Source organism: Phyllopteryx taeniolatus, chromosome 3, assembly GCF_024500385.1.
Source record: "Phyllopteryx taeniolatus isolate TA_2022b chromosome 3, UOR_Ptae_1.2, whole genome shotgun sequence".
Lineage (NCBI taxonomy): Eukaryota > Metazoa > Chordata > Actinopteri > Syngnathiformes > Syngnathidae > Phyllopteryx > Phyllopteryx taeniolatus.
The window spans coordinates 1,562,344-1,586,137 of NC_084504.1; the positions used below are offsets into that span (position 1 = coordinate 1,562,344).

At 43.2% G+C, this 23,794-nt stretch overlaps 2 protein-coding genes across 2 annotated transcripts; one reads left to right on the top strand and one right to left on the bottom strand.

Moving 5' to 3' along the window:
• The first annotated feature begins 337 nt into the window (after positions 1–337).
• LOC133474587 (tubulin beta-1 chain-like) lies at positions 338–7,458 on the top strand. The gene is made up of 4 exons (XM_061766361.1): positions 338–507; positions 1,233–1,341; positions 5,854–5,964; positions 6,117–7,458. The coding sequence occupies exons 1-4, from the start codon at positions 451–453 to the stop codon at positions 7,175–7,177; spliced, it is 1,338 nt and encodes a 445-aa protein (XP_061622345.1). The 5' UTR covers positions 338–450; the 3' UTR covers positions 7,178–7,458.
• Positions 7,459–7,894: 436 nt separating this feature from the next.
• On the bottom strand, positions 7,895–12,823 carry bcl2l16 (BCL2 like 16). The gene is given in 4 exon segments (XM_061766586.1): positions 7,895–8,039; positions 12,370–12,542; positions 12,544–12,682; positions 12,684–12,823. Coding segments are annotated over 4 exon segments (597 nt in total).
• Positions 12,824–23,794: the final 10,971 nt, after the last annotated feature.

Below are 23,794 nucleotides of genomic sequence, written 5' to 3' on the forward strand. Positions count from 1 at the left end.
CTCACTGAATGTCGCTTTTGTTTGTTTCATATATTTAGTACACTGTATTGTTCTGTATGTACAGTACTAATTTGTCGTTAATGTATAAAAGAAAAAAAGAAAAAAAAGGAGAAGAAGAAGAGAAGAGAAGAAGAGAAGAAGAAGAAGAAGAAGAAGAAGAAGAAGAAAAAGAAAAAGAAGAAGAAGAAGAAGAAGAAGAAGAAGAAGAAGAAGAAGAAGAAGAAGAAGAAGAAGAAGAAGAAGAAGAAGAAGAAGAAGAAGAAGAAGAAGAAGAAGAAGAAGAAGAAGAAGAAGAAGAAGAACCAATAACCGAGTAGGTTTGAGAATAAAGGGGCGTGGTATCCCCGTAGAAATAAACTCACGCACAGATCACACATTTCAACCATCGTACGCTTGCGTTTCGTATTACTTCGAACGTTTTGAGACACGTTTTATTCGACGCGCCAGAAAATGAGAGAAATTGTGCATCTTCAGGCTGGTCAGTGTGGAAACCAGATTGGTGCTAAGGTCAGTCAATATCTTTTTTCTATTGTGGAGGTTTTATATTGTGCTATATTTGGTTCCTTATTCCGGGCAGCGTTCTTGAAAACAATGTCTGACGATTATTCATGTCTTTTCCATCACAAACTTTGGTTGAATTTACATTTGGATAAGGCTGACTTTTGATTTGAAAAGTAAGTCGATCAGTCAGGATCGTTCATCGATGGGAAGCGAATCCATACGTTTGTTCTCCAGGTGCCCTGGAAAAAGCCAACTTGGGGTATCAATATTAACTCCATTTTCACAGCATTAATGTAGCCAAACTTGTAATAGGTCATTGGATGAGTTTATTAGCAAAATGACCTGGCCTTTGTCAAACAGTAAGGCGCGTGACATGTCATGAGACATGCCGTTCATTACGTTTGATGGCTTTGATTCGTTTCTAAACTCAGTCCCTTGTATTATGAAGGGTAGTTAACTTTGAAGCTAACGCCATTGTGGCAAGTGGCTCGTTTAAATTTTACGATATTTGGGGTAATTCAGTATAAAAGTAAGGCATCTTAACATGTTTCTTTAAAAAAAAAAGTGAAATAACTCACAAATACAGAGCAGATTGGGAAGTGGCGATGCAGGCTTCCCCCCCCCCCCTCATATCTTCTCACAATAATTGTATCCATGCCAGGGTATCGGAACATTGTTTTGCGACAGTTTGACACGTTTCCCAACTATGTACATTTCTTGTTTGTCTTTAGTTTTGGGAGGTCATCAGTGACGAGCATGGCATTGACCCGACTGGGACATACCATGGTGACAGTGACCTGCAGTTGGACAGGATCAACGTCTACTACAATGAAGCTTCAGGTAAAATCGAATACACAGTGGAAACCAGACCTTTACGTACACTAAGTAGCAACGTGACAAGTGGCCACCACCTTGGTAGAGTTTTCTGAAAAGGAAGGAATGAGCACTTCAAATGGCTCTAAAATCTTCCATAACAAATAAATTCACCAAAAAACAATTGACTAACGGATATGACCTATTCTACTGCCAACACTGCTCTTCTCACGAATAATGCTTTATTTTCGCTATCTAAGTCGAGTTTTTAGGGCGATGCAGTTTGAAACATCACTGTAATTTTTAGGATTTGACTTGGAGAACATCTTGGAATTTTGGCCTGTATGAGCTTTTGCGTGATAGTTTTAGCTGAAACTTGTCAGCTAATCAAAGAAGGGACTCCCCGAGTGGCAGACGAAACAATGCTGCCAAAATCGATCGGGAAGGCAGCGGCGTAGGTGCTATGTGGAACCGGGAGGAACGCTGATTACATCATCACAGCACGTGACTAAAACGGACCAATCACGAGAGGATCGCCGCGGCATTCTACGCGCAGCAACAATTTTTGCCATGAGGGGCCGCACGGGCCAATTCGTCGGTCACGTGATGTAATGCGGGTGTTGTCGGCAGCGAGAGCGCGGGAGTATAAAGAGGCCTTTAGACCGGGTCACCAACATGATACCTGCGTGCCCCAGATGGCCCCCGAGGATCACATGTGTAGCCAGTGGGCCTGTTCTAAAAATAGCCCACCAGTGATTGTCTCAGAGGAATGTTGTTGAAGTGACCATTTAAAAATGTAAACACTAGAAAACAATTATAGTGTTGCACGTTGATATTTTTTACTTGTTAAATCATTGTTGATCGTTGGGAGAAATATTTAACATGATCTATTTCTTCACATAGATCAGTATCATTTAGTATTATTATTAACTCCATATAATAAAAGGTAATTTGTTCTTTCATAAATGTTTATCAATCTTTTCTGTTTTCATACATGATTATCAACTAATTTTGCTTCTGTTGGGCTTAATACATTTTTCATCCATGCACATCAGTCGCCTTCCAGTGCAATTTGCAGTTTTGAACTCAAAATAGGCCATTTACGTGAATCGTATAGATCCGATACGTTTTCTTGGGTCTCTGTCGTCATAGACTTTGGTACGCTGGCAGCTAGATCCTTTCCACACAGCCACCATCCACACACTCATGTAATTTCTGAATATTACGGACTAACATGCAAGGGCATCGGCCTGAGGTTCCGCCTGTGTGCTCGGGACCTGCTTTGGCTAAGTCACAGGAGTTGACGAGGCCAGCTTAAAAACACTTCCGCCCCTTCTGCTGTTAAGAAGTAACTGTATTTTTACTCTGTTATAATGATCTAAATGTCGCTCACTACTTTTATTGATCAACTATTTTGTGCGCGAGACTTTGACTTCTGTATTGGGTGCTATTTGCGCCAATCCAATTTAAGCGCTAATGACGTTCAAGTCTAGTTCACCAATCAAACGGCAGTCACATGACCTCACACAGCATCTTCTATTGGGCTTCCGGGGAATCTGTATTAACACTAGATAAGACAGCCCGGCTTACCGGCGTGGCTACGTGGCCACCATTTTGAGAAGGTTGTCGTTACCATGAAGGCAACGGCGCGCTACTCGTCGTGTTTACATATAGATGAACAATAACAACAGCTTTCATGTAGTATTTGTATGGCGCACTCTGCCCAACTGTGGATATTTTACCCCACGTATAACTTTAGAAAACACCTTGCAATGAATTGATGATGTTTTGGCGGTGCATATATACACGCACGCACGCACATCATCAGAATTTGCACATTCACAATTGTTTTTATTTTATTGTTCATGTTGTTCATGTTTTTTTGGAGGACTACTTTTACTTGTCACATTATTGTCAAGTAACAGTACTCTTACTTGAGTACGATATTTGGCTACGCTCCCCACCTTTGGAGCGGACATACTTTATTGCTACTCTTGCGTTTAAGCAACATTTTTGCTCATCAGATCAGGCAGTGTGTTATTTGTTGCGCTGGTCTTTTGTATTTTCGCGTTGAGGTGCTGCGGGTCGTGGGTCTGGTTGTGGTCCCAGCGGAACCGCGAAGCGCAAGTAACATTGGCGACAAGCGCTGATCTGCTTGTACATATTAAGTCACTTTAACTATTGTATAACCAGTTGGTCCCAGGCTGGTCTGAATGCAAAAAAAACATTGGAAGTTTTGTACAAACAAGTAATTAAAGTGATGGATAAAAAACCAAGGCACTATCATCACTGCAATTTTAAAAAAATGTTTTTTTAAACTGGGACAGTCTTCACATATTTGCAGATTTAAATTTGATTTATAAAGTACTGCATGATTTGGCCCCAGCTCCTCTGGCTGAGTTCATCAGCCAAAGAAACAGCTCTGAGCGTGTCACTCGAGGCTCTGTCAGAGGTGACTGTCTCATTCCTCTGCGCAGGAGCACTTTCAGTAAGTCAGCCTGGTCAGTGAGGAGCGCTGGTGAGTGGAGCTCAGTACCTGAGGAGGTTAAACTGCTTACAACATACAAGGCCTTCACAAAAAAACTGAAAATGTGGCTAGTTAACACCTATAGCTGCCAACACTAAAAGACAAGTATGTTATGTTGTCTTTTTGTTATGATCAAAAAAATTATGGTTTTATTCTCTCTTAATAGTATAGTTTGATTATGTATCCTGTATTATATTGTCTTGTAGATGTATTTTACTGCTTTTTTACATCATGGCCAGGGGACTACAGATGAAAACTAGCCTTCTGGCTTTTTTAACCATGTGTACTTCATGTGTTTTATGAAATTGCATCGTCCCCTTTCAAAAATAAACTGATAAAACTAATTAGATAATTGTAAGTGCGTTTTCTAATTATTTTATGTTAAATGTATTAAGCGACGGAGCGATGTTAGGGATTATGTCACAACACAGAATGAACTAACTTCAAATTCAGAAATGGCCAGTAGAAACGGAAAAATACTGTACTTAATATTTTCCTGGATGGTGGTTTTGGGATTAGCCTTTGAAATTGGTAATAGTGAAAAATGAAGTTATACAATGGTTTAGTCAATTGTTTTCCAGAATGTGAGTGCAAAAGAGGAGGATGCCATTCATGTGGCACAGTTTGAAGCAGGGATTAGGCGCAGGTGGAGATGAGCCTGGCTCAAGTTAGAGGCCAAAACAAAAAGCAAAGAAATCAGGCAAATTTAATTTTAATCTTACATTTGTACATCAACATGTACTTGAGCGGTGTAAATGCATGTTTTTCTGCATGAAGAAAATTTTGTATTTTGTATGTACTCTTCAGTCTTCCATATTGCTTAATTTGTTAAAAAAAAAAAATTCTCTGCGGGGTCCCCATTTGCCCCATTCCTCCTGACAGAACTGGTGTAACTGAGCCAATTTTTTTTTTGGTTGCACATACCTTTTCAGGTCTGCCCATAAATATTCAATAGGTTTGAGATCACAGCTTTGTGATGACTACTCCAAATAATTGATTTTGTTATCCTTAAGTCACTTTGTAACCAGTTTGGAAGTATGCTTCAGGTCCTTGTCAATTAGGAAGACCCATTTGCAGCCAAGCTATAACTTATTGATGTCCTGAGATGTTGCTTCAGTATTTCTACATAATGTTCTTTCCTCATGATTCCATCTATTTTGTGAAGTGTACCAGTCCCTCCTTAAGATAAGCAACCCCGCATGATATTGCCGCCCCGATGTTTCACACTTGTGATGGTGGCTTCTTCCTGACAGAGTAGTCATTCAGCCCATGTCTGTACAGTACCCGTTTTAGTGTGGATAATGACACTTGCCAGCTTCAGCCGGCATCGTCACAAGGTCTTTTGCTTTTGTTCTTGGGTTGATATGCACATTTTTGGAGCAAAGCGCGTTCATCTCTGGGACGCAGAACCCGTCTCCTTCCTCAGCGGTATGATGGATGGACATTCCCATGGTGTTTATAGTTGCATATAAATTTTTGAACAGATGAAGGTGGCACGTTCAGGCATCTGGAAATTGCACCCCAGGATTAACCAGACGTGTGCAAGTCCACGTCTCTTCTTGATGTGATTTTAAATTTATTTTATTTATTTATTTTTACTGTCCCATGATGTTACACAAAGAATCAGTTTGTTTCAGGTGTGCCTCCAAATATATCTACAAGTGTGTGTAACTCAAATGTTGTCAATAAACCTATAAGAAGCTTCTGAAGACATGACATCTGGGTTTTCTCAAATTGTTTGAAGGCATAGTAATCTTACTGTATGTAAACCTCTGACTTGAAGAAAGTAATGGAATAATTGTATTTATAAAAATTAAAAAAAAGACAATTAGCGTATTTTTGGTAATACTAATTGACTGAAAACAGTAAGTTTAGTCTGATTTCGTGTCCGAATGTATGTGTGTGTGGGGGGGGGGGTGTCTTTTCATATAATGTATGTAAACTTATATTTGAAGTAGCTTGTGGTAATAACATGCCGCAATATCTATTCACCTGTTATACTGCTCTCTTAGGTGGTAAATATGTTCCCCGTGCTGTATTGGTGGATCTGGAGCCAGGCACAATGGACTCTGTGCGGTCTGGACCTTTTGGTCAGATCTTTCGACCAGACAACTTTGTCTTTGGTGAGTGGTTTTGATTAAATTCTATTTTTACATCAGAGAAAATTTTAAATGTAACAGTTTACTCATTTCATTTTGTTTGAGATTGCTTCATGCAGTATTACTGGTGTCAGTTAATGTAGTGTTGAGGAGCTCCTTCTTGATCTTTCTTACAGGCCAGAGTGGCGCTGGTAACAACTGGGCTAAGGGTCATTACACAGAAGGTGCGGAGCTGGTGGACTCTGTCTTAGATGTGGTGAGGAAGGAGGCAGAGAGCTGTGACTGCCTCCAGGGTTTCCAGCTCACACACTCTCTGGGTGGCGGTACTGGCTCCGGAATGGGCACTCTGCTCATCAGCAAAATCCGTGAAGAATACCCAGACCGCATCATGAACACCTTCAGCGTGGTGCCCTCTCCAAAAGTATCCGACACAGTTGTTGAGCCCTACAACGCAACACTGTCGGTCCACCAGCTGGTAGAGAACACAGACGAGACCTATTGCATTGACAACGAGGCGTTGTACGATATCTGCTTCCGCACCCTTAAGCTCACCACTCCCTCCTATGGTGACCTCAACCACCTGGTCTCGGCCACTATGAGCGGTGTCACCACTTGCCTCAGGTTCCCCGGACAGCTCAACGCTGACCTGCGGAAACTGGCCGTCAACATGGTGCCCTTCCCCCGTCTGCACTTCTTCATGCCAGGCTTCGCTCCCCTCACAAGCAGAGGCAGCCAGCAGTACAGGTCCCTTACGGTACCCGAGCTCACTCAGCAGATGTTTGATGCCAAAAACATGATGGCTGCCTGTGACCCACGCCAAGGGCGCTACCTGACCGTGGCCGCCATCTTCCGTGGCCGCATGTCCATGAAGGAGGTGGATGAGCAGATGCTCAACGTGCAGAATAAGAACAGCAGCTACTTTGTGGAATGGATCCCCAACAACGTCAAGACTGCAGTGTGTGACATTGCTCCTCGGGGACTCAAGATGGCTGCCACCTTCATTGGCAACAGCACAGCCATCCAAGAGCTATTCAAGCGCATCTCAGAGCAGTTTACAGCCATGTTCAGGCGCAAAGCTTTCCTCCACTGGTACACTGGCGAGGGCATGGATGAGATGGAGTTCACTGAGGCAGAGAGCAACATGAATGACCTGGTGTCAGAGTACCAGCAGTACCAGGATGCCACAGCTGAGGATGATGGAGAATTTGGTGAAGATGATGAGGAAGATATGGCTTAACCTTTTTTCTTTCCCCCCCCAGCCGTTCGTTATTCAACGTGAAATACGTTCCAATCCTTCCAGGTTTCAGTGTTCACAAGTGTCAGTTCACGAAGTTTAGTTCATAGTGAAAGTTGATTTGAGTGTTTATTTTTGAAACAAAAATTGACTGTATATGGCGTACCTTCAGAGATGGTCAGCTTTTCCATAAAATGAACATTTTGTATATTTGGAATGGGTTTGTAACTGCGACCAATGTTTTTCAATTAAAACAAATGAGTAAAATATGGAGTTTAAAGCCATGATTCTCAGGTCATTATTTTTCATACACAATCAGCAAATTCACAGTAACGTTGACAATGCGTTTATTCATCAATATTAAAACGACCAAATGAGCTTGAAATATACTGACAATACAATTGAGGAGGTAGAGCTACTCAAATCTAATAAAACCCCATTTTTTTTTACATAGTTTATCGCAGGTGTCCTGGAGCCTATGCCATTTAACTGGGTGAGAGGAGGGGTACACCCTGAACTGTACACCCTGAACTGGTCGCCAACCAATTGCAGGGCACATACAGGCAACCATTCGCGTGGACATTCACAACAATGGGCAATTAATTTTTTTCAGTTAACCTACCGCACATGTTTTTGGGATGTGGGAGGAAACCGGACTACCCCGAGAAAACCCACGCAGTAAAAACAAATGCTTGGCCATTGTAATTCTGGCTATGGTCACTAGCTGGCAATGTTGGCTAAAACAAATTTCCACAAGCCGTAGCTGCGGACGCTTGAGGCTGAAGCCAGCAGGGTGCAGCAGCACACTTCCTTCACCTGAGCCTCCAGGTTCGGGTTGCCCCCTAATCGTGACACAAAACCATCCTGGCAGAAAATGATTGTAAAATGAAGGTAATAGTTTTTTTTCTCTCTCTCTCTCTCTCTCCAATTTGTCAAGCATACTTAAATATTTGACTATAATAAAAATGTGTCAGCTGAAATGGTGGACTACTGGTTAGCATATCTACCTCTCAGTTCTGGGGACCAGGGTTCAAATCCCGGCCCCGCCTGTGTGGAGTTTGCATGTTCTCCCAGTGCCTGGGTGGGTTTTCTCCGGGCCTCCGGTTTCCCCCCACATCCCAAAAACATGCGTGGTAGGCTGGTTGAGAAAACTAGTAAATTGCCCGTCGATGTGAGTGTGGTTTGTTTCTATTTGCCCTGCGATTGGCCTGCGACTGGTTCAGGGTGTACTCCGCCTCCCCCCCGAAGATGGCTGGCATAGGCTCCAGCAGCCCGCAACCCCAGTGAGGATAAGCACTAAAGAAAATGGATGGAAAATTTGTCATTTGGAGACTTTTTTTAAAACTTTGAAATGACCTCAATTTACATTATTAAATATTTTGCTATACTGTGCTAAAATTCTGTGACTTTTGTTCTTCTCAGGACCAGAAATTGCATTTTGGACAGTGGCAGAGGTTTTAGATATGCTGCCTTTATAAACAACTGCAATGAATTTGAAAAGAAGCAATATGGATGGGTTTGAAGTGTAGATGTTTAGGCTTTATTTACAGAAATAAATAAACCCTGATTCCAATGAATTTGGTACGTTGTGTTAAACAAAAATAAAAACTGAATACAATGATTTGCAAATCATGTTCAACCTATATTTAATTGAATACACTTCAAATAAAAGATTTAATGTTCAAACTGATAAACCTTATTGTTTTTAGCAAATAATCATTAACTTAGAATTCTATGGCTGCAACACGTTCCAAAAAAGCTCGGACAAGTGGCAAAAAAGACTGAGAAAGTTGGGGAATGCTCATCAAACACCTGTTTGGAACATCCCACAGGTGAACAGGCTAATTGGGAACAGGTGGGTGTCATGATTGGGTATAAAAGGAGCTTCCCTGAATTGCTCAGTCATTCACAATCAAAGATGGGGCGAGGTTCACCTCTTTGTGAACAAGTATGTGAGAAAATAGTCGAACAGTTTAAGGACAATGTTACTCAACGTACAATTGCAAGGAATTTAGGAATTTCATCATCTACGGTCCATAATATCATCAAAGGGTTCAGAGAATCTGGAGCAATCACTGCATGTAACCAACATTGAATGACCGTGACCTTCGATCCCTCAGGCGGCACTGCATCAAAAACCGACATCAACGTCAAGAGGAAAAGAACCATCCGGACTGTTATGGACGCAAAGTTCAAAAGCCAGCATCTGTGATGGTATGGGGGTGTGTTACTGCCAATGGCATGGGTAACTTACACATCTGTGAAGGCATCATTAAGGCTGAAAGGTACATAAAGGTTTTGGAGAAACACATCCTGCCATCCAAGCGACGTCTTTTTCATGGACGTCCCGGCTAATTTCAGCAAGACAACGCCAAACCATAATCTTCACCTATTACAACAGCGTGACTTCATAGTAAAAGAGTGCGGGTACTCGACTGGCCTGCCTGCAGTCCAGACCTGTCTTCCACTGAAAATGTGTGGCGCATTATGAAGCGTAAAATACGACAACGGAGACCCCGCACTGTTGAACAGCTTAAGCTGTACATCAAGCAAGAATGGGAAAGAATTCCACCTACAAAGCTTCAACAATTAGTGTCCTCAGTTCCCAAACATTTATTGAATGTTGTTAAAAGCAAAGGTGATGTAACACAGTGGTAAACATGACCCTGTCCCAGCTTTTTTGGAACGTGTTGCAGCCATAGAATTCTAAGTTAATGATTATTTGCTAAAAACAATCAAGTTTATCAGTTTGAACATTAAATATCTTGTCTTTGTAGTGTATTCAATTAAATATAGGTTGAACATGATTTGCAAATCATTGTTTTCTGTTTTTATTTATGTTTAACACATTGTCCCAACTTCATGGGAATTGGGTTGTAATTGTTCAAAATAACCATAATATTTTGTACTTTGATGGAAATCACTTGCAGTCATTGGGTGCTTGAAATATGCAGTCACTGGACATCACTGGAGGTTTTCCTGGGTTTACATGAAGGTGCAAACCACTGGTAAACTTCATGCACAGGAAACCCGAAATAGAGGTGAGACAACATCTAAAAGATCTCCCCCATGTTCTGTAATCAGTTTTCTTCTGGCAGATGAAACAATGTGTCAAGTAATTTTCGTGATTTGTTTCTAAATACTTACAGATCACAGGTCATTTGTAAACCAAGGTTTGTTTTAGAAATGACCTGGTTTATGAATGATTTGGTTAATGAGCAATTTCCATACAGCTATCTATTTTCCATACAGCTTATCCTCACGAGGGTCGTGGCCGTGCTGTAGCCTATCCGAGCTAAGTTTGGGCGTGAGGCAGGGCACACCCTGAACTGGTTGCCAGCCAATCGCAGGGCACACACAGACAAACAACCATTCACTCACATTCTACGGGCAACTTTAGAGTCTTCAATTAACCTATCATGCATGTTTTTAGAATGTGGGAGGAAACTGGAGTACAGGGAGAACATGCAAACTCCATACAGGCCAAGGTCGAATTTAAACCCGGGTCCTCAGAATTGTGAGGCAGATGTTCTAACCGGTCGCCCGCTGTGTTGCATGAACAATTTTTCCAAATAAAATTATCTTAGGTTATATACTATTTTGGTTATTTTTGTTTTACGAACGTTGTTGGCACAGCGGAAGGCTTCAGAACTGTGCTTTTTCTTGCGCCATATAAACATCATTGGCTCAGTGTTTCAGGTAGGCCTTATTGTTTTTACCTAAAGTGCTCACCACACATCCCACAGTGCAACACACAAGCTACACTGCATTGTGGAAGGTGGTGGCCATTTGGGCTAGCAGTAACCACAGTGAATGTAAACATTACTGTACCTGAAAAGGGTAAGCCAGTGATTTGCTTGCGAACCCACTGTTATTTCATTATCATAAATTGTGTTCTCACCTATTTCTATATTGCGTAGTATTTATTTTTAACCAAAATTGCCTTTTCATTCATTTCAATTGGAAACAACTTTATATGTACCTCGGTTTGAGAATGGAGTCATGGAAAAAAATGAAATTCGTAAACTGAGGTTCCACTGTATGTTTGAAGATCAGTCTTTGCAAATTTTTTAACACTTAACAGTTTAGTGTTGAATTGTTGAGCTACAGTGTTAAACTTTTTCACCATCTCATTTGTATGGCCTTTGTTGGGCGGGGTTAAAAACAATCACAAGTACCCACTTGGGCTTGGGTGTACATTCTGGCCCTGAGTTGGCCCTCCGCCACTATACTGTATACCGTTAGTACTGGGTGCCGTCATTTCATCGGTGGCTATCCATTACAATTGCGAGTTAGTGTAAATAACTTGGCCCATTTCTCCTACTACAGCGTGCAATTAGCTATGAAGCTATGCCTACAACCCGCCGCACGGAGTGACGTGATGGCAAATTGGATGGCTCCACTGCAAATTGGCCGTTTAGTAGCGGCTCAGTCGGCCCTGTGCTGGAATTCTGCATGACAACAGAGCCGTCCCTTTGATATGAAGTAGGCCTTACCAAGCCCCCGCCCCCACAACGGTGTGATTGTACATTTTTATTCAGTTTTGAAGTACAGCAGGTGTGGAAAAAAGATGGATTCTTTCAAAGAGGTAATTAATCTATGATTATTTTCTGCTACAGTAATGCAAAAATAATGTTTAGTTAGCTTTTTACAAACAGGAGACAAGGGGCCGTAGGCCGCTATTGCTAGGTAAAATGCATTATTTCCGGTCTGTCATTTCCGGCACCTCATTCCCGTAGCACGGGAATATCGCTAATCGACATGAAATATAAAAGATAAAATACTGAAAAATACAGTAAGATGTTAGAGGAGCTGATAGACTTAATCGGCATTGTGTCATCTCCTCTTGTAGTGCCTTGGGTGATCATGACTTTTTTTTTTTTTTTTTTTTGAAGTTCACCACTTCAGAATTGTTTACAATGACCTCAATTGTCCAAATTCCATTAGGCCCCGGACAATTAAAGTACCGAATTCCTAAAATATAAATATGTATTTTTTTAATCGAACTGACTACTCAAAGTAAAGTTTTCAGTTCAATCACATCTCGGTTGTGTCGTTTCAAATCTGCTGGAGGTGTTATTACAGGAAACAAATAATGGAAACAGTCCATGTTCAAACACTGGACCGCAACGTATGATCACATGCTGTCAATGTGCTCTATGAGTGAGAATATATCCAGATTGGGAATACATATGCATCCTCCCCTTTCTCTGATCTCAGGGCAAATGACCCTCTCTACATAAGCACCCACACACTCCTTCAGCTGAGGCATAACCACCACCATGCCATTTTCATGGCAATGCAAGGCCATCTGGCCAGCTAGAGTATAGACTGACAATTCTGCGCTCTGTGCCAGGTCCCGGCGTCGCACCCCCAGGGACAGTGGGGAAGAAGTGTTTATCAAGGATCCTCATGAGTGTAGGGGATGCGGTATTCTCTGTCACATCTTGGAAGACACGTGGCCAGCGTCTGAAGATGTCATAGCATGTAAGGAGCACATCCCTAGTGGGCTGCAGTGGGGGCAGGACCCGTTGTGCTGTCTGTGATCACATAGTCTATGTAATCATGGGCCATCAGGAAGGCCTCTCTCACCAGTGGGTCAGGACTGCTTCAACCACGTCTGGCCTCTGGTACCTCTGACTGGCACATGGTTTCCTCTATTCTCATTAGGAAACAGATGACAGACCCAAGCAGCACAGGCATTCTTTAAATCACTTTGATCTGTCGTGCCTACTTGGCAATCCTCCTCCTGTGAGTGGTATAGAACAGACAAAAAGGATCATCCAGCTGATGAAAAAGCATAAGGTCCAGTGGTGTGTGTGTGTGTTGTAGTCACACCGAGTCACCTCGTCTCTTTACCAGCTAAATATAGAGCTCTTACTGACAGGCGTCTCAAATGTCATGTGCACACTAATACCCATGTTTCACATCTCCATTCTAACAGATGCAGATGTACAACTCCAATTCTCATGAAGTTGGGACGTTGTGGTAAACATAAATAAAAACAGAATACAATTATTTGCAAATCATGTTCAACCTATATTTAATTGAATACACTACAAAGACAAGATATTTCATGTTCGAACTGATAAACTTGATTGTTTTTAGCAAATAATCATTAACTTAGAATTTTATGGCTGCAACGCGTTCCAAAAAAGCTCGGACAAGTGGCAAAAAAGACTGAGAAAGTTGAGAAATGCTCATCAAACACCTGTTTGGAACATCCCACAGGTGAACAGGCTAATTGGGAACAGGTGGGTGTCATGATTGGGTATAAAAGGAGCTTCCCTGAATTGCTCAGTCATTCACAAGCAAAGATGGGGCGAGGTTCACCTCTTTGTGAACAAGGGCGTGAGAAAAGTTTAAGGACAATGTTCCTCAACGTACAATTGCAACGAGTTTAGGGATTTCATCATCTGCGGGCCATAATATCATCAAAAGGTTCAGAGAATCTGGAGAAAGGCCGAAAACCAACATTGAATACACATGACCTTCGATCCCAAAGTCGGCACGGCATCAAAAACCGACATCAATGTGTAAAGGATATCACCACATGGGCTCAGGAACACTTCAGAAAACCAATGTCAGTAAATACAATTCAGCGCTACATCCATAAGTGCAAGTTGAAACAAAGCAAAAGCCATTTATCAACAACACCCAGAAACGCCGCCGGTTTCTCTGGGCCCGAGCTCATCTAAGATGGACAGATGCAAAGTGGAAATGTGTTCTGTGGTCCGACGAGTCCACATTTCAAATTGTTTTTGGAAATTGTGGACGTCGTGCACTCCGGGCAAAAGAGGAAAAGAACCATCTGGACTATTATGGACTATTATGGATTATCATCTACCTTGTGTCGACCAATCAGCTCCCTCCAGCCACTCATGTGTTGTCCAGGTGTTACTCGTTGTCTTGTCAATTTGTGTGTATTTAGTACACTGGTTGCTTTCAGTCCTTGTCAGTTCAATGTCATGGCTGGCAACCAGTTCAGGGTGTACCCCGCCTCCTGCCCGATGATAACTGGGATAGGCTCCAGCACGCCCGCGACCCTAGTGAGGAGAAGCGGCTCAGAAAATGGATGGATGGGATGGATGGATGGATATCATTTTTGAGACTTCTGCCTGGCCTCCCTGCACCTTTACCACAGCACATGGAAACAAAGGGGAATTTACCTCCTACATCACATGTCAAAGCTTATTCCAAGAATTTCAAATTACAGGTGGTAACTTCCTTCAATACTATAAACCAGGGGTGTCAAACTCATTTTTGTCGCGGGCCACATTGTAGTTACGGTTTCCCTCAGAGGGCCGTTATGACTGAAACCATAAAAATATTTAATCACCTCATTTTTTTTTTTTTTGTCCTGTGCGGCTGTAACAGCCGAATCACCTCATCATATTATTACACCCGAAATTTATAAACTAGTTTATAGAGAACATGCAAACTCCACATAGTTGGGGCCGTGGATTGAACCCAGGTCCTCAGAACTGTGAGGCTGACGCTCTAACCAGTCGCCCACCGTGCCGCTACAAATTAATCTGAAGTACTAATTCAATACACTTACCAATCAGAAAATGGGAAAGCCTTCTCAGTGTCTACTGACAATGATTGCAAATCTGGAGAAATACATTCTCCATGACAAAAAACTGTAAATTACAGCTAATCCAGTACAAAGTACTCCATAGATCACACATTATGCAATGTAGTATGCATAAAATGGGCTATTCAAAATCAAACATATGTACTAATTCTGAAAACGCTTCAGACACTTATTTTCCTGCTCTTTGGCATTATACACCTGTACAGCGCTTCTGGTCACTCGTTACACAGAAACCTTCATCAATTTTGAACTGTAGAATTCCGATTTCCACTAATCTTTTGGGTGATTTAAAAGGCATAGATCTTCCAGATGAACATGCTCAACCAATACTTGTAATTCTAGCAATCGCTAAAAAAACAATATTGGTAAACTGGAAAGATAAACAAGCTATCAACATTAACCAATGGCAAAATCTTGTCAAAGAGTATATACAACTCGAAAATATCTCTGCTAAACGTAATAACCAAATGGATAACTTTAAGTAAAACTGGTCACTTTTTGTTAAAATGGTGAACCTTCAAGCTTTGTTCTTATTTGCTTGGGAAAGAATGTCATACAGAAATGTAATGCAATGTAAATGTAATGTAATACGACCAAATCATAACTTCTCATTTTAGACTTCTGTGCACGCCATTGGGTCCCTTGCATGTAATTGAACCCCTAGCTTTCTGGATCTGCGGTGTGGGCCTCTGGGGATGCTGGGCCTGTGTCCCCCTCCTCCTCTTGGGTCTGGTTGTGTTCGTGTTGCCCTCCTTGGGGGTGCCAGTCCCGGGCCTGCTCTCTGTCCCTGGGTGCCAGGGCGGTCCCCACTGGCCCCACTCCGGGGGCATAGTCCTGGTCTCCAGGTGGTGGGCTGGGGGCCCTACTCCTGCACCCCGGGCCCGTGTCTTCCTCTTTCCTCTCCCCAGGGCGTTCCGCCGTGGTCATCGCCCCTCTCTCACTCGGGCAGTGTGGGGTCCCCGGCTGACTTGGGGCCCATGGTAGGGTGCCTCCCTTTCCTATGTGGTCTTCTAGCTGCTCGGGCCGGGCTGGGCCTGCAGGGGTTTAGCCTCTTACTTCACACACTCTGCACATTTTTATTATTTACAAGGTACATATTACGCACATTGGGCACATTCACATCTCATTCAAGGTCCCCTGGGGGACTGGCATGAGGCATGATAAGGCAGACGCCCGGCCGGGTACTGGCACATCTGTGCTGGTCTCCAGTCTGGTCACCCACCTTCTTTGCCCTGCCGGTCCTCCAGTTTTAATGCATCATACACCCGTCAGCAGGGGGAGGGCAGTGTCGGGCTGGGGAGGACACTCGGCCAGGTGTTCCGGCACTCCGGCCTGGTCTCTGGCCCGCCATGCCTTTCCCCACAGATTTTTAATGCACCACATACATTCACACATCCTTTGGGGAGCTGGTTGGCCTGGGTGGGGGTGACAATTGTGGGTCATCATTGCCCCGTGACCGTCTCGCCTCACTTCCACTAGTCTCCCCAAATTTAATGCACGACAGTCTGGCATGCATTCCAATCGCTGACAAATTACAAGCGATGATCCCCCCCAAGCTGAGAACAATAGAACACTAGCCAACGACTTGAATACCTTCTACTGCAGATTTGAAAAGGACACTTTCACACCCCACATTCACCCAGCCGCACCACCGACCACTATCACGCCACCGACTTCTGCGTTAACCATCCGTGAACAGGATGTGAGACGCTTCATCAAACAACAAAAGATTAACAAAGCGGCAGGCCCAGACCATGTGTCCCCATCCTGCTTCAAAGTCTGCGCAGAGCAGCCCGCTCCAGTCTTCACTCAGATCTTCAATAGATCTCTGGAACTGTGCGAAGTACCATCCTGTTTCAAACACTCCACCATCATTCTAGTCCCCAAGAAACCTGCAATCTCGGCTCTAAACGACTACAGGCCTTGACATCTGTAGTCATGAAGTCCTTTGAACGTCTTGTGCTGGACCACCTCAAGAGCGTCACAACTCCGTCCTCAAAAAGGCCCAGCAGAGGATGTACTTCCTGCGGCTTCTGAGAAAGCACGGCCTGCCACGGAAGCTGCTGAGGCAGTTCTACACAGCGGTCATCGAATCAGGCCTGTGTTCTTCCATCACAGTCTGGTTTAGTGCTGCAACAAAAAAGGACAAACTCCGACTGCAACGGACAATCAATTCTCAATTGTCCCCAAAAAAATAAAATAAATAATCATGTACTGGCATTACCAGATAACTAGCAACCCTTTATTGCTCAGTGACTGTTTTTCTCAATGTCTTTATTTCTTAAAAGTGTTCTCTGTCAAATGACCGTCTGTTGTCATACTAGAGCGGCTCCAATTACTAGAGACAAATTCCTTGTGTGTTTTTTTGGACATACTTGGCAAATAAAGATGCTTCTGATTCTGATTATGACATCCCACCATACAGGATCACGCTACAGGGATAATGGTTGCTAGTTGGGGACCTAGTAGCCATAGTAATAGGGTGGGTGGTGGGTACTTACATTTCTCTTGATTTCTCTCTCACATGAAATCACAATAAAATAAATTTTTCAAATTAGGTTTATGGTTGCAATGTGACAAAATGTGCAAAAGGTCAAGGCAAGATACTGTATAGCAAATGTAATTTTGACTCTCCAGTATAGGTCTCAAACTTGTTTTCATCAGAGCCCACTTTGTAGTTTTGGTCTCCCCTCAGGGGGCTGGATACAACAGTGAAACCACAAATGTATAATCACTAAGGGTGGAATGGGACGGCAAAAACCATGATTACCGACGGTATGCTTTTGCTTTAACGGTTCCTTTCACATTTGGTACAGCAAATTGCAAACTGCTTCTTAGGTCATTGCAGAATTGGAGGCTTGTTTGTGTCTCCCATGAATTTTCAAATAATCCATGCACTAAAGTTACGTTTTTCAAAAATGTTGGTGCTTAAATTGTCCTCCAAGTCTGCAGAGACCCTTACATTTTGTGTAAACAACGACAAATTTAACAAGCCCGCCTGCTGCTGTTTAAAATCTGCTGGAACTCAGCTTTGCACCACACTATACAGTTTATACATTTTTTGAGGTGCCCTGCTAGCCACGTTGGTGTGATGCCATTTTAAGTTCCCTAGCCATGATGTCTGTGAACCAGAGGCAGAGATGCTGTGCTCTTAAAGACTCGATGTGTGGCTTTAGCACCAAGCAGTTGCACTTCTTGTCCCTATAATTTGTTCTGTGTGGGAATCCTAATAATTGCCCCATCATACAATGAAATTGCCCCATTATTTGATCATTATCATTGTATTGCTAGTTTTGAACTTAATTCAAAGAAAAATTGTGGCAATCATTTGGTACATAAAATTATGTGAAGTGCCGGATCTGGCCGGCCGGCCTTCAGTCTGACCCTTGTGCAACAGGAAGCAATTATCTACGATACTAAATTTGTGTGATAAATGAAAACGTGAACATCCATCCATCCATTTTCCGTACCGCTTATCCTCACTAGGGTCACGGCCATACTGGAGCCTATCCCAGCTGACTCTGGCCGAGAGGCGGTGTCCATCCTGAACTGGTCGCCAGCCAATCGCAGGGCACATGCAAACAAACATTCACGCTCAGATTCACACCTACAGGCAATTTAGGGTCTTCAATTAAAAAAGAGAACATCTAAAATGAAATAATGACATGTTCATTATTTGAATTTTGTTTCTTGTGGACATCTGATGCTTTTAAGAAATGTTCACGAATAGTTGCAATATAGAAGGGCAATGTGGTAGTGGTTTGTGCCTATCTCTTCCCTGTCAAATTGTTCACTCTCATCAGAGCTCATAACCACTTGTTTCCAGAGATTTTAAAAATGAAAGCAGCTTTACAGAGCAGACCAATTAAGTCTCCCCACATGGACAGCAGCAATGTGATCTCTTGATGAACAAACAATATGTATATGCAAACATGAGAGCTATCATAAATTGAGGATAATGCTTTGAGATCTCTCCTGTTGTCCATCAATCAGACACGCACGGCTAAATCTACCTAGTCCTCTGAGTGTTTCCTCCCTTTTCATGAAATTGCTTGCTGTGTCATACGGGGATCAATCAAACATTATGTATGACATGTGTTCATTGTTAATATACTGATTTATAGCACAACCCAGACATGATCAAGTGGTGCTATTAGCTGCTATGTGCTCTGTGGCCATCTGGTGCAGCATACATTGTGAGTGTGCATGAAGATAAGACTAACCATCCAGAAAGAAGCCCACCCCCGCTCGCCTTGAACACACGCACGCACGCAGACACACAGTCTCACATATGTGACTTATTTTTAATCTGTATAGCTTTACCTCCAGCTGAACCAAGACCTCAGTTCTTACCCTAATTTATTGCTTACAGAGCTCCTTTGTTTTTCTAAAATAAAGCTTTACAATATAATATCATGGATGAAATATTATACAAACAAAATGATGCCAAAATGCACATTTGCACTTGCATATCCATCCATTATGCACAAACATGCATGCTTATTTGGGACTCTTAATACTTCACTTACTCAGACATTTTAGCAATTGCAATGCTTCAAATTTTGTGAAAACACTTCAGCAAACGTCTTTTTCCAGCATGACTGTGCCCCAGTATGCAAAGGAAGGCCTAAAAAGTCATAGTTGGATGAATATGGGGTGGGAGAACTTTGTTAACCCATACAGAGGACTTCAAAATGTAATTGCTGTTAACTGCGGAAATCATGCTGCACTCAATGCATCAGTCATAAAGAGAGACACGGACATGCACCAATACTGGAGGAGAATGAGGATCTCCTGTATTTATCTCCTTTAAGCAAATTTTTGTTTGGCAGAGTGGGAAACAAATTCTATTCGTGACTGGGGGAAATGAGAAAATTGAAGTGGAGGCTGGAGTTGCATAATGGAAATATTTTTAGATAAGACAGTACCTCACAATATATGTTTTTTTCCAGTGCAAAAGCTTCACATTTTGTGTAGAGCTGTGTCAAGCCAAGTGGGTACCATACAGTGGAAACAGCGTTTGGGTTTAGAGTTTTAGGGTTCCCACAAGCACACTGAGAGCTTTATTTTCATCGACAACTGTGGCGGAGCACAAAAACAGGTATATCTTGATTTTTGTGCAAGCGCAAGGCTCGCTCCCCATGTTTGCCAATTTGACAGACCGGTCTGCTTCAAGCTGGGCATTTCAGTGCAACGAGGGTGTGTCCTTGGAGAATGGGCTGGTGGCGTGACAATTTGGTGCCTGAAAGTCGGTCTAAACTTACGCTTGCTCAGACCACGTCAAAATCTTGATGCAAGGTAAACCGCTGGTCTAACGCAATTTTGGTGAATTTGATCGGAGCACAGACAGACAGATACTGAGGTCTGCGGACATACTTAAATTATCAGTGGCCGAGGTGCGGAGCTGGAGTCACATGACTTAGACTAGACTCGACTCGAGTCGCTGATTTTGACTTGCGACTTGCTCGGCTAAAACTAACTAAAACTAAGGCTCGACTTCACTTTAGACTTGGAATTCATGAGACAAGACTTAAGACTTGAACTCCATGACTTGACCCGTCATACTATCTTTACATTTGAAAATATAAATGTTCAACATAGTGTGCCTTTTGTTTTTGAAAGAAAAGTGCGTGCCATAAACCTGGCAACCCGGCCACTAGTAGGCTACGTTATGAGACAAGGGCTGATGCTGCCTCCCTGAGCGAGTATTCACGGAAGGAGTTCCAAAAATGACATTTTGATTCAAGGATTGCCTTTTTGATGAAATCAGGAAAAAGATGAGAAATTTGCAGTTTTCAACTCAAAGATAAAAGACACAACTTCTACAAGGTCTATACCTTCATCTGCCTGATGCAGGTAAGCTAGCTCGGTTACCTTTACAGTTTGCTCCTTAATACCCGATTAAACATTAACTAAACTTCAAGTCAGTTATACATTTAATTAAGAAGACAATACAGTGATAGACATTACGGAGACTGGAATCTGCAAACTATACCATTAAAAACTGCAGTCGCGATCTTAGCATCGACAAATACCTGTACAAAGACTTCACTTTGGGTGGCTTTTCTCATAGCTGCAGGTCTGCCATATCTGATGTGGCGGGTCCATCCATAAACCAATGCAAGTCAATTGACTGCAATTCACAAAGCGACAACCTACAAAGTTAATAATTCTCAAATCACCCATTTACACACACACACACACACACACACACACACACACACCTACACACACAATTGGAAGCAATTCTTTTTAATTCTGATTGCATGTTTTCTCCGACATACAATATATTTCAATATTTATCATCACATTAATAGTGTTAGATCCATTAGTTGCTGTAAAGACATGCAAATAAAAAAAAAAACATTCTTCTAAATAATAATACTAATAGTAAATTTTGTTTTTTACTTTTAAGTTATTCATTTTTAGAGGTGTATACGTACTCTTTTGTGCATTCATTTAATGTTTAGAAAAGTAAATGTGCTTTTTGTGTTATTTTTTTATCACTCCAATATACACTTTGAACCAGGTCATGACTTGACTTGCTGGAAATTTGGTGGCGACTCAACTTGCTTGATTTTTTTTTCACAGTAACTTGAAACTTGAACGTTATTACTTCAGACTTGCATGCATCTTGCACATGCAGTATGTGACACATTCCCACCTCTGGCCAGCAGTTATCACCAGCTCATTCTGTATTTAATCAGGATACCCACTTACGCTGTTGCCACACCGGCCAAGAGCAGTGACAATGCTTCACTTACGCACGGATCGCTGCGATTCCGAATCATCATCTTCTGCACAGAGATGTCACCATGCAAGACTGTCATTGCGCCACATTTGAAGGGAATGAGAGGAGCCCCTTTGATTGGCAGCAAATGAAATCGGCTGGAGACACACCCGCAGCTCGCCCACTCTCGGGTCCACCAGGGTGCGCTAGTTTTTTAAATTACCAACAGCGATCTAACCTGCCCCTGGCGCATAGTATCGCCCCCCGCTGCACCGGATTTACATCGGTCACGAAAATAGGGCTGTGTGTGTGAATCTTGTCGAAGGTTTTCCCAGTAGAGTGGAAGCTGTTGGACTTCTAAAAAGGAGACTAACTCCATATTTTAAGAATTTTTAGTTTCTGTAAGTGAATTGACAAAGCGTCCCAATATTTGTGTCCGTGTGTATGTCCTCCTTGCCTGGGGAACAGGGGAAGGGACGTGGTTGATAACAACTCCTATCAGTCCTCTCATATGTTCATGTTGCAACATTTGAGAGATCGAGGAAGAGGTGACTTCCCTTTCGCAAGTGGAGAGGTTTCTGATATGGAGATTGCTGCTGCGTAATCGAAGGTGCAAGATTAAGAGGAAACACATGCCATCTCACGCCTTCCTCTGGGTTTTTTTTTTTCTGACAAGAATTTGCAAAGGCAACACTTCTTGACAAATTACAGAATGTGAAGAATATTTGACTTTTGTTTTAATGTTTAAATTTGTATTCCATCCAGCCATCCATTTTCTTCCGCTTATCCGAGGTCGGGTCACGGGGGCAGTAGCTATAGCAGTGAAACGCTTACTTCCCTCTCCCCAGCCACTTCCTCTAGCTCTTCTGAGGGGATCCCGAGCCATTCCCAAGCCAGGTGAGAGACATAGTCTCTCCAGCGTGTCCTGGGTTGTCCCCGGAGTCTTCTCCTGGTGTGACGTTCCCAGAACACCTCACCAGAGAGGCGTCCAGGAGGCATCCTAATCAGATGCCCGAGCCACCTCATCTGTCTCCTCTCAATGTGGAGTAGCAGCGGCTCTACTCTGATCCCCTCCCGGATGACCGAGCTTCTCGCCCTATCTCTAAGGGAGAGACTGTAAAACTCATTTTGGCCGCTTGTATCCGGGATCTTGTTCATTCGGACCGATACAAAGTCCGCATCACTGCAGACGCTGCACCGATCCGCCTGTCGATCTCCCGTTCCATTCTTCCCTCACTCGTGAACAAGACCCCAAGATACTTGAACTCCTCCACTTGGGGCAGGATCTCATCCCTGACCAGGAGAGGGCACTCCACCCTTGTCCGACTGAGGACCATGATCTCAGATTTGGAGGGGCTAATTCTCATCCCAGCCGCTTCACACTCGGCTGCGAACCGCTCCAGTGAGAGTTGGGGATCACGGCTTGATGAAGCCATCAGAACTACATCATCTGCAAAAAGCAAAGATGCAAGACTGAGATGCAAACTGGACCCCTCTTCACCTCGGCTGCGCCAAGAAATTCTGTCCATAAAAGTTATGAACAGAATCGGAGACAAAGGGCAGCCTTGGCGGAGTCCAACCCTCACCGGAAACGAGTCTGACTTACTGCCAGCAAAGCAGACGAAACTCTGACACTGGTCGTGCAGGGACTGAACAGCCCATCTCAGGGGGTTCGGTACCCCATACTCCCGAAGCAACCACCAAAGGACTCCCAGAGGGACATGGTCAAATGCCTTCTCCAAGTCCACAAAGGACATATAGACTGGTTGGGCCAACTCCCATGCACGCTTGAGGACCCTGCCAAGGGTATAGAGCTGGTCCCCTGTTCCACGGCCAGGACGAAAACCACACTGCTCCTCCTGAATCTGAGATTCGACTTCCCGATGGACCCTCCTCTCCAATAGACCTTACCAGGGAGGCTGAGGAGTGTGATCCTCCTGTAGTTGGAAAACAACCTACGGTCCCCCCTTTTTAAAAAGGGGGACCACCACACCAGTCTCACAATCTTGAGGCACTGTCCCGGATTTCCACGCGATGTTGCAGAGGTGTGTCAACCAGGGCAGCCCCACAACATCCAGAGCCTTTAGAAACAACGGGCGAATCTCATCCACCCCAGGGCCTTGCCACTGAAGAGCTTTTTAACAATCTCGGTGACCTCAACCCCAGAGATAGGAGAACCCACCTCAGAGACCCCAGACTCTGCTTCCTCGTGGGAAGGCATGTCTGTGGAATTGAGGAGGTCTTTGAAGTATTCTCCCCACCGACTCACAACGTCCCGAGTCGAGGTCAGCAG